At 40.9% G+C, this 11,880-nt stretch overlaps 1 protein-coding gene across 1 annotated transcript; it reads left to right on the top strand.

Annotated features, from left to right (window-relative positions):
* Positions 1-372: 372 nt before the first annotated feature.
* LOC121605416 (disabled homolog 2-like) lies at positions 373-11,117 on the top strand. Its single transcript, XM_041935321.1, has 9 exons — positions 373-454; positions 3,433-3,572; positions 4,072-4,170; positions 4,712-4,843; positions 5,177-5,263; positions 5,630-5,677; positions 5,839-5,901; positions 7,205-7,295; positions 10,444-11,117. Exons 1-9 carry the CDS (start codon positions 373-375, stop codon positions 10,848-10,850), a joined length of 1,149 nt encoding a protein of 382 aa, XP_041791255.1. The 3' UTR covers positions 10,851-11,117.
* Positions 11,118-11,880: the final 763 nt, after the last annotated feature.

The following is an 11,880-nucleotide window of genomic DNA, read 5'->3' as shown; positions in this document are numbered from 1 at the left end:
CAGCTCCACATACTCACTATCTTTCCAATTAGAGCCTCTTGAGTTCCCATGTATTTTGGCCTCCCGGCGGATGTTAATATATCACCAGTGAGTCTGCAGCCTGACCTTTGACTCTGAGAAGTTTCAGCAGCGAGTCGAGCCAAGACGGGGGTCAGAGCAGAGACGCGCTCGCAGCAGGTGAGATGAATCAAAAGATTTCCCTTCTGCGCGGGTTCATCCCATAACTTGCTGTAATCTGAAGATGGTTTTTCTTTGCACTTTGCCAGTTTTAAACGTCTGACATTCTTTGATTTGAACTTTGCAGCAAACAAGTGTGACAGCCACGTCGTTGTCAGCAACCCAGCCTTGAATTTCCAAACAGACCACGTCACGATGGAGACAGAGCAGAGAGCTGGGAGTTGTCCTGCCCCGGGCCAAACTGCTGTCAGGACCTGGCTCTCCCCCAGCACAAGAGGTACGAGTGCTCAGCTGCTGTTGACTGTCAGGGCTGGTTCTCAGACAACAATTCAGCTCACAGTTTTGAAATGAATGAAAAACCTTTCAAAATCTGCTGAATGCACAGTTTTGCACATCTTCTTTGGTCACAGTTTGTCAGGTTAGTTTAATTCCTTCAGTTCTGATTGTTCCACCATCATCCCAGAGTCAGCTTTGTCTGATTAGATTTTTTTAATCAGAATGGATCATTCCTGGTTTTATTCTATACCAGTGTGGCCTTAAAAAAGTTTGCTATCTGACATTTCAGCTTAGCCTCTGACTGAACTCTGGCTCCTTCTGTTATTTCCAGTCTCTCTCCTGGTTCGTCGCTTCTCTATATGTTTTCGACACAGATTAAGATGAAACATTTTCTACATGTGTGGATGCGTCTTTGCGTCATTTTGTGTCGCCTAATTTCCATGCAATCACACCTTTTTCCGCTGTGCCATCTCACCGCCTCTAAAATCCACTTCACCTTCAGTCTGAACACACCAAAAATCAGAATAATTTAATTTGACCCCCATTTGCTTTAGTTTGGTGACAACAAATGACACCTCATGGCAGTTGGATATTGGATATCGAATTTTGAAATTCAGCAGTCTGTACACTGTCTACTTAGAGCGTTTCTAGATTCTTTTAAGTGCAGTATGTCCTCTGTCTGACTGTGACAGTGAGTTTGTTAATATCTGATGGGAAATGGAAGCGTTTTCAGGTAACAGTTTGTTTTGTTCTTTTTCTTTGTTCGTCCTTCACGCACCTCTGGAGGGTGTCCAGCTGTTCCAGCTGTTTGAGAAACACGATTGATGTCATTTGTTGAGTTACGGTATACAATAGTGTCTTGTTGAAAATGTGTAAACACGTTTCCAACTTGGCAAAGCTTTCATGTCAAGCAGAGAATGTGTTTGTCCAGTGTGAGTTATAATTCATAGTGCTGCAAAGCCACCGGATTTTCAGATTTTCCATTTGCAAACATCTGGTTTTCCAACAAAACTGTTTCCTTTTGTCTCTGTAAGATTTAACAATCCAAATGGTCTATAGTCTCTTTTTTACATTTCTCTGATGTGTTAACCATTAGCCATCTTGAGCAATTATGGTTTTATGACAATGTAATCACTTAGGGTGGGACTATATTTCAATTCTGTACCTATAAACTTCCAGCAGGAAGCCTGCGGTAGTCATACCTGATGATAAAACAAGGATTGTAAAAGTTAATTCTGGTATCAGGTGCTGCGTGTTCACTTTGCTTTGGTTGTTTCTTGAGTTTAGAGTAAGGTCATAGAAAAGTAAGTAAGTCATGTCTATTTGTATGTGTGGCACCTTTCTACAAATTAAATCACAAAATGCTTTAGAAGAACAGAACAGAGAGAAAATAAGAGTGGAGAAGTGTGAAGAGATGCTGCTTTAAAATCTCAGTGGGAAGGTGTTTTAGAGGGTGTGACCTCGGAGGTACTATCTGAACCCCAGCAGGGCTTTCAAAGCTGCATGCACCAAAAAACAGCATGATCAGAACGTTCTGAGCCCCAGGCGAAGCCTCAGGCTAGAAAAGCTTTCCACACTGACACTATCCTCTGACCCTCCAAAGTTAGCCCAGAGTTTGCTGGATTATCCCCATGGGGCTAAAGTAAGCACTCACACATCATTCAAGAACGTAAATATTAGTCACGTGTTCCGAGTCCATTTCACATCTTAAAAGTCTCAACCAGTGAGACAATCTCAGTACATCTTAACAACTGAACAGCTTTAACAGCTTGTACTTCTGGTTGCAGCACTTCACGCTGCCTCTTTTCATTAAGACCACGGTCTCGGGACATGTAGGACATGAAGGTTTTGAACTGTTCATGGGAAGAATGAACATGTAAGAGTCTGTGCATTCTTGATTAAAAACTGTTTTCACTGTCTGCTTTTCTCTTTCTCTTTAGAGCATGTAATTCACTTTCTTTGCCTGTTGTCTCTCGTCTCTCCTGTGTGCGTGTTTCTCCCACTCTCTTGTATTCACAGATTTGACTGGCTGAGTTTCATGGGCCACTAGACCAGTGCTTTAATGCCGTAAAGGCTAGAAAAATAGAAATGCTAACTATTGTTTTTAAAAATTGTGACCCAACCACAAGAGGTCAGTCATAAATGTGCACAAAAATGATTATTAGGCTGATGGGTGCAGTAGTAGGCAAGACTGGCTGTGGACAGATACACAGACACACATAACCACAGGCATGATCTCATCCAGGTTTATGCCTGATGACAGATATCTAATGGGCATTATTTATTTAATCAATTGGCTGATTTCCCAGTTTACTTCCATCAAACTCACAGCCTGTGTTTCAAAAAGGGACATTTTTTGTTCATTTTATTTGGCACCAGCTGAGGTCACTGACTGACCATTGGTTTGTGCATGGCTGTGAAATGCAGACATGCATTTGTGCTGAATATTACACTAAACAGTGACTAAAAGCCAGTAAAATGTTTCATAACATGAGTGAGGCTGTTTAAGAGGTGACCTTCGTTCCAAGAACACATGGTCACATTTCCATAATCACTAAATGACTGTTTTTATTCCAGGAAATGAAATGAAACATTGACTATAGATCAGTCAAATGCTCGCTCAGCAATTTGCTTAAACACACAGGCGCACACACGGAAAGTACATCGAGAACACATAAACACCACAGACTTATACTGATTATCCAATTACAAATACACACAAATGCTGCCTGGACACACAAATACAGACCAAACAAGTGTAAAACACTGTGCGCTCAGACACAAACACAGAGGCATTACAGTAAAAGATACAGAAGCGTAAACACATTAAAAACACAAACACACACACAAATTATGACTTACAAACATGATTAAGACAAAGCTAAGTAACACAAATATACACTGACATGCATTTCCTCGCTCTCACACAGATTTGTCCTCACAGTTTGACCCTTTATCGCCTCTCCTCATGTTTCCCAGGAGCACCCAGAACACCCAGTGACACAACTTCCCGTTTCCACGGAGACGGGGTTCGCTACAAAGCCAAGCTGATCGGCGTGGACCCGGTGCCCGACGCCCAGGGAGACAAGATGTGCTTGGACTCCATGATGAAGCTAAAGGTGCCGCCAAACTCAAGTGACCTCTGTCTTGTCTTAATTAAAGCTGGTTGACTGTATAGGAACTGCTTATAAACATCAGTGTTGATGTCCTGGAGAGGCCCAGATCTAAATCTCCAAGAATTTTTGGTTGAATTTACAGTAAATGTGATTAAGAGTCTACAGCCAGGCTAGGAGCTCTGCAAGGCTGTACATAGGCTCTGTGCTTAAAGCTAGATGCTAACATCAGAATGCTAACATCACAATGACAGCACTAACATGCTGGTGTTTAGCAGGTATAGTATTCACCATGACGTTCACCATCTTAGATGTTCACCATGTTAGCATGCTAATATTGGCAATAAACACAAAGTACAGCTGAGGGTGAAGGGACTGTCATTAGTTTTGCAGGTTTTTGGCAGACAAATTCAACTTTTGACCAAATGATGCTACTACAAGATGAAAAATGAGAGTCACACAGATTCATACAATTCAACCTTTTTCTTTGCCCCATCCATGTCAGGGCTTAGAGGTAGCAGCAAGGACACAGGGGAAACACAAGCAGAGAGTCTGGCTGAAAATTTCCTCCAGCGGCCTGAAGATCGTGGATGAGAGGACGGGGGTGAGTGTGACCAAACCTCTCCCAGATCTCTCTCTCGCTCCTTGTTGTGTTGTCCTGTGGCAGCAGCACCCCCGTCAGGATGATGGTTCATCTGGAAAACATTTCTCTTTATCGTGTGTGACCATGATGACCCCTGTTGTTTTCCAGTTGGTTAAAAAAAAAAAAAACCTGTCTCCAGCTTGGATTATTTAACTAATGCCAGATGATTAGCAGAATATTCACACAGTCCGCTTGGATCAGTGCATTAAATGACTTTATTTTCTAGTTTCCACACAAAAGGGAGCCTAGTGATCAAGTTTACGACTTTGATTCCAGTCTTTATCTCTTGTTATCATGTTAATAACGAATAATTGAGCTCCACCACAAAAGTTAGAGAAACAGAAACTGAGAAATCTGGCTACATTTCATGCTTATGATGCCTTAATTTCTCCTTTTTCTTGCAGTAATGGTAGTTTTCTGTTCCCTCATTTTTGTTTTAAATTGCTGAATGGTTAGATTTGACATAACTCAAAGCACATATCCTCTTTTATCTGTTTTTCAGGCTGTAATTTATGACCATGACAGGAGCAGAATCAGCTCGTTGAAAAAAGATGAGTTTGATCCCAGAGCTCTGGCCTACATCTACCAACACCAAGACAGCTACGTCCTTTTCTACATCAAGACAGCCAACCTGGTAACAGTGCACAGCACTACATGGGAATATATATGAGATGACTTCAGAACATATAAATAGCGGGTGGTGTTCTTCAGAAATGTTAGTCATGGTTATTGTATGAAACAATGAAAACAAGATGGTCTGCAGATGCTGCAAGCATGGAACAACCTCCATGTTCAGTAGTAATTAAAAAGGTGTGTGGCCTTCAAGGTTCACTGTTGTATGAAAGTCTGAGAAGGAGTAAGACCAGTTTCTCTGTCCACCTCACAAACATCCAGTCTGCACTGGACGACCACCCTGCAGTCAATGTGTTTGGTCCACAGTGAGATTTTTTTTCTGTGTGTCCATCAGGCAGATCCGGTCCTGGTTGACATCATGGAGGTTTGTCAGGTTGTGGACCAAGAGACACCACAGGAACCTGCAGAGGCACCGACACAAGTCAGAGAAAATCTTTATTTTGTGTTTGTCCATCAGTGGGGTTTGTGCCTCTGTGTGACTGTTTACACAGTCACGTTGTGGCGGCTCGCCTTCCTTGACAAAAGACAAGTCCCCACAATGTAAATCATTACATTTTAGGGTGAAGGGTTGGGTTGGGGTTGGGGTCAGGTAGTGGTAATGAGTATGATTAGGGTAGTTTTGCAGGTAATGAATGTCAAGCCTATGTAAAGTCCCCAAAAATGATGGAAACATGATTGTATGTGTGTGTGTGTGTGTGTGTGTGTATGGGCATGTTTTGTTTTTTTGTTTCGTTGTCATCAAGACTGTGTTCAATTTTCTTTCCTCTTGTTTGTTTGTTTTTTCCAGACCAGTTCCTCACTGCTTCAAAACGACAGTCCAGCTCCTCCAACGGAGGTAAATGAAAGAATAAGAACGAGCAGTTTTATTCCTGAATCTTTGTCTAAAGTTTGTCAGTGAACATCTCTGTATCAATAGTTGTTTTTTTTTTTCCAAATGCTGGAGGTCACATGCACAACATGTCACTCGTCACTGTTTCAATGTGCCATTGTTTCCAGCGACCAGCTTTAGAGGACATGTTCAGTCCAGAGCCAGAATCTTCATCAGGAAAATCAAACCAGGTAAAATCAATAACAACGCAACATGTCAGAGTTTTAATCCACCGTGCCTCATAGAGCCGTCGGGGTTTCCTAACATTTTTACAGGCAACACTCCAATTGTGAATCTAACCACGAAAAACACATAAACTGAAACATAAATTATTTGATATTTAAGAATTTCAAATGAAACTGGCCAAATTTGACCCCAAGAGAGAAATCTTTTAATAAATTCATCCCTGATTCCCAACGAGTTGGGACGCTGTGTAAAACATAAATACAACAGAATGTGATAACTTGTTAATCCTTTTTGACATCTACTCAGTTTAAAACAGTACAAAGACAATGTATTCAATGACCTCATCAGATTTATTGATTTTTGTAAATATCTGCTTATTCTGAATTCGATACCAGCAACATGCTTCAAACAAGTTGTGACAAGAGCAACTAAAGACTGGGAAAGTTGTGGAACGCTCCAAAAACACCTGTTTGGATCATTCCACAGGTAAACAGGTTGATTGGTAACAGGTGATAGCATCATGATTGGGTATGAAAGGAACAACCTTCAAAGGTTCAGACGTTCACAAGCGAGGATGGAGCGAAGTTCACCACTTTGTGAAACACATGATTGTATAAAGGATGTTACTGCATGGACTCCGGAACACTTTGTAAACCTGTTGTCAATAAACACAGCTTGTTTGCAAATGATCATTCTGTTTTACACGGCATTGCAACTTTTTTGGAACTGGGGTTGTACATCATTGTTCTTTAGAGATAACAGGATCAACTAGCAAATATCAAATAGAGCAGTTTGACGATTCCCAACCTCTTTCTTTGATGTACCCGCATAGCCCTGTCAGATGATCTAAAGCAGGCCTTCATAAACACCACCTGTCATGTCTAAGTGTGATCATTTTGCACTGATTTTAAACTGGATGTGATCATTTTTTCATACAGTTGGACTGTAATATGTCCAATTCCCTTTGCATTCAGTCTAATCCAACTCGTGTAGCTGACAAGTCAAGTTCAAGCTGGCCATAGAGGTTTCTGACTAGTTATCTGCTCAATGTCTGATCATTAACTACGCAAATAAATTAGAGGAGCTGACAGAGTATTTATATTCTAGATCTGTATTTCTTTCTATTTCTATTTTTGTCATTCATATCCATTAACATTCGCTGGTCAGTTACCACGTGTCTCCCCCAGCTCTTAAAGAACGGTCTGCGCCTTTCTGCTGGTTTAAATATAATAGGCGGTTGAGAAACTGAAACTTCATTCTATTGTTATCACACACAGGCTGTAGTGTTTTCTGCCTCTCTGTCTACAGGCCTCTTCCTGCAATGAGCTGATGAAGGTCTTCTCCATCCAGATGGAGGAACCAATGGTGCCCACCCAGAGCACATGTAGCAGTCAGCCAGGTTTGCTGCAACACAACACTGACATGGGATGTTTCTTACCCTGCCCTGAGTCCCTTAGAATCTCAAAGGCTCGTTTGCTGGAGCTGCTCATGACCCCACTCCATCTATGACCTGAAACATTTTATTTATAGAGCTGGTCAGGGGCGGTGCACCGCCGGGGTGGAGGGGCTACAGTACAAGGGAGAGCAAAATTTCCTTCTTGCTGGGTTTCTCACAACTTTTGTCCAAATTTTGCTTCATTCTTTAAATTCATAACCTATATACAATATTGTCTCCTTTATATCATAAAAAGTCCCATCAGCATACTTGTCAAAGTACACTGATGGGACTGATGGACTCTTCCTCATAGCAAATATTCTGAAGCAATTACAGCAATCAATATTAAGACTAGTGAAGAGGGAAGCCGATTCTGCTTTATTTTGATTAATTTTAGAGATAGCTGGTGTGCGAGTTTTGTTCCTAGGCTTGATTGGATTGACATGTGTGGCCACAACAAAGCATGACATAGTGCATGAAGGCACAAAATATGTTTTTAGCACAGTCCTTTCTGCCATCACACTGCAGGGAGGATTCACACAGAGATCTCGTTTATCAAACTGGTTTCCTGTCATGCAAATATATATCATTAAAAACATCAGTCATAAAACAACATGACCATCAGACAAACATAACTCCCCGCTCTAGATTTAAAGGTGACTCACTGTTGGCATCTCCCCTTGGTAGTACTGAATCAGCTTTAACACCTCTGTAGTGGGTTAACGCATATCACACTGTGGTATGAAACTGTGGTTGAACAAGGCAATTGAATCGTCAGTATTTCAGTTTGCAATGGATTAAAACTAAGCACTTTATCTAACTATCTATCTAATATTCTAATCATCATGAGATAAATTCAAAGGATCAGACAGAGATCTGGAGCCATACACAGTTTCTCTTCAGCTGCCTCTGACCATTGACCTGGAGGTGCACGAGAAATGCACACAGTATTTTCCCATGAGTTTCCTGTTCGTGACATTTATGCCCTCTGCCAGAATAACATAATTCCCATGGCACAGCTGATAAAGAGCCAAGTCTCAGTCATATTTTAATATGATAGACAGAGGAATGTGTTCACTGTGCATGTATGTTAAGTTATGTTATGTCACAGATTTACTTCGCCTCTCTTAAAACATGCTCCGTTCCCACACTGAGAGATTCAGACATCTTAACCGCCTCCTCTCCTCTGTCTCTGCTGATAGTGGATGAAAAGATCAAATCACATCATGTGTGGAATTTCAACAATAAACACTGAACAAGATTTTTAGTAGAATATAAGCATGTTTGTTGGAGCTGGTTTCAGAGTAGGCAGCAGAGTATTGTTCATGCAGTGCAGCAAAAGTTTAAAATGTGATGGTATAATGTAGGCCTTCGACATCAGAGGCCTATGTTTACATCCTGTGTCTTTGTGTTGCTCCTTTATTGCATAACAATGACAGTAACCTTTACCTTGCCTGTAGTGGTTGTACTTACCTAAATGAAGCACACTTTGACATAGAGCGCTATATGGATATCATAAGAGTAAGCAGTTAATAGTCAAGGTTCAAAAACTTTTCCATTAAACAAATCCAAGGTTTCATCCGATATAAAGTAGGGCTGCGACTAATTATTAATCTCCTGTATGTATTTTTTAGATTCATTTATAAATTGTCAAGTCTGCAAGTATCATAAAATACTGAAATAGCACTATAAAAATGTCTATCACAATGTCTGAGAGCCCAAGGTGACTCCTTTAAACTGCAGTCCAAAGATATTCAATTAGCAAGACATAAAACAGAGAAAGCAGCAAGTCTCCACATTCAAGAACTTGAACTACATGTTGGCACTTCTGCTTGAACTTGAAAGAACTGTTCAACATTTTGGGAATTAGACTTATTTGTTTCGTCTTGCAGATAGTTGGACTGAAGAAGATCAATACCACTCTCATATCTGTTGTATGTGTGTCTGTATAAAGCTAGAGCTTGATTAGCTTTGCTTAGCATAAAGACTGGAAACAGGTGGAAAAAGCTAGCCTGCTGCTGTCTCAAATGCTAATTAATTAAAACACATTCATACACAAACTGAAAAAGCAAAAATGACATGCTCTTCTTTACCTGCCAGAACTATTTTCAGTAGTACCATTTCAGGAGATTCGTCATCACTGTGAGCAGTCTGTGATTTGTTAACTTTTAACTGAGGGTGAGGGGCCAATGGGAGTACCGTCCTGCCCCGACACCACCAACCAACACACACACCCATGTACACCTTCCAAGATTTGTCTGGGGTATATTTTCTGCAGCACAGACGCTACTGACTGATTATAGAAATATTATAGGAATTCTACAGGCAACAGTGTGTCTATATGATCCTCTTGAGTTTACCACAACTACACACTGCTACTTGTCACTTTATTTATGAAAGTGACACTACTCTATAATTACAAATCAGTCTGCTCCTTCAGCACCACAAGTTATCACAGTTAGGCTACTGATATTTCATAGCCATGGTTAGGGCCATAGATCCTAACTCAAACCTCAGCCAGAATAAAGGACCAGTGAGCCAGGCAGACTAGACTAAAGGTGGTTTCACACCTAGCCCATTTAGTTCTGTTTAAGTGGAGCCTGGTGCATTTGCATAATGCAGATCATTTGTGCTGTGAAAGCTGTCAATCGAACCCTGCAGGGGACCAAACAACCAAAGGGAGACCCATAAGAGGAGGTGGTCTCGGTACAGTCCAAAATGAACGTTTTGAATGAATGAATGTTCTCAGGTGGTTTGTAGTGCTGCATTTTGGCTCGTGTGGATTTTTCTCAGTCTAAAAAAAACGAACGAAGGGGAAAAAAGCTTCAAGTTCAACCATTTGTCAACTGATTTGGACCAGAGTAAATTAATTATAGATGTGAAAACAGCAACATATTCAACTAAACAAGACCTCTGACCCTGCACGCTCTCCGCTACCAGGGCGGATGAAAGTTTTGCTAACAAGAGGGATGCCATCTGCCCTCATCCCCCCTCAAGTCACCTGTTGACTGTGAGGTTAATAGCAACTAGTGGAAACTCCAGAACTACTCCAGTAATTTCCTGATTGACTAAACAATTTTAACACTTCATTTATCTTCTTCTTTTCCATCAGAGTCTCCACAGCTAACACCCTCCGGCTCTCAGATCCTCTCCATGTTCCCCACGCAGCCAGTAGGGGGCTCTCCATACTCCTCCCCTCCATACTCTCCCACAACCATGCCCTGGGGCCAGCAGGGGCCTCTGGGAAATCAGTGGGCAGGTCCAGCTGTGGCGCCCTGGCCGGCAGTGCCAAGCAGTATGGCAACTTGGGCACCAGCAGGCATAGCAACGCCCCCTGCAGGTGGCCAGATTCAGGCTCACAGCTCTCAGCCAGGAGTCACAGGAGGAGGAAGCACACCTGCTTCACCCACCCCAGTCAACGGGTGCCTCATGTCTTTAGACTCCCTCTGTGCCCCCACTGGAGCAACGGGACCACTCCAGTCAGCGTCCCCAGCCTTGGACCATAATCTCCTCCTGTGATGAATTGCTTAGATGGGGAAATAGTTGCTCTGGTTTGAATAAGAAAAAAAAGAACATGGCTTGATGGCTTTTGATTTGATTGATGAATTTTTTGCAATTCTTTTCTCATTTTCATGATTCCAAAGATGATTTGGTTGCCAAGGTTTCTCTAATGAATATGTCTCTAATATTTTTGTGTCTCCATATCCACATTTTGATTCATGTGAAAGATGTGAATTAACCTATAGCAAGTGGACAGTATAACCAGACATGTATTATGCAGGTGTTTTCAGGTCTAAATTAATGCAGCGATATTGTTATTGTAGAGTAGTACTGCAAAGACAGCGACAGTGAGGCTTAGCTAAAGACCTTGCAGCAAATGTTGTTTGTGTGACCACCACCAACAACAGTAATGACAAAAATACAGTAAATAGTTGCTCATTAAAAACCACAGAGATGTTGTTTCAAATGTGTTCTCAATTTATGTGAATCTGGACTCTTTCTTTTATTTTTATACATATTTGTGTTGCTTTTCGAGACAACTGGAAGATTAAAACAATCAAACATGTAATTCAGAGTAACAGTATACGGCGTTCAGGATATTTGCTGTCTGTTTGAAATCCAATCGTTTGATCAAGAATGACACAGCTCTTGATTCTCAGAAAAATAATAATTATTATTTGTGTTATTAATTGTAAAATCATATGAATATAGATGGCAGCAATTGATACTCATCATATTCAATTTCTCCAGCTCAAATACAATATACAGTGTTTTTTTTATGTATCAAATTAATTTGATTGTCTTTTTTTAATGTTTTCTTGAGGGTTGCTCATACCCGACACATGCAGAATAAAATACAGAACATTTAAGTTTATTTTGTTTTATTTCATTCAGACTGCAGTATGTCACTTTCTCTTGTGTGTTTTTTTAACTGAATTTATGTCATTCTGTTTTGCTTTTTGCTTTTTTAGACAGAAGAGAGAAAACATATAAGCTCATGCTGCCAGAAAGGCAAATGACATGTCCTTGCAAAGTACCCAAATGCATT

This window comes from Chelmon rostratus, chromosome 4, assembly GCF_017976325.1.
Source record: "Chelmon rostratus isolate fCheRos1 chromosome 4, fCheRos1.pri, whole genome shotgun sequence".
Taxonomy (NCBI): Eukaryota; Metazoa; Chordata; class Actinopteri; order Chaetodontiformes; family Chaetodontidae; genus Chelmon; species Chelmon rostratus.
This window is presented reverse-complemented; position numbering and strand designations above follow the sequence as displayed.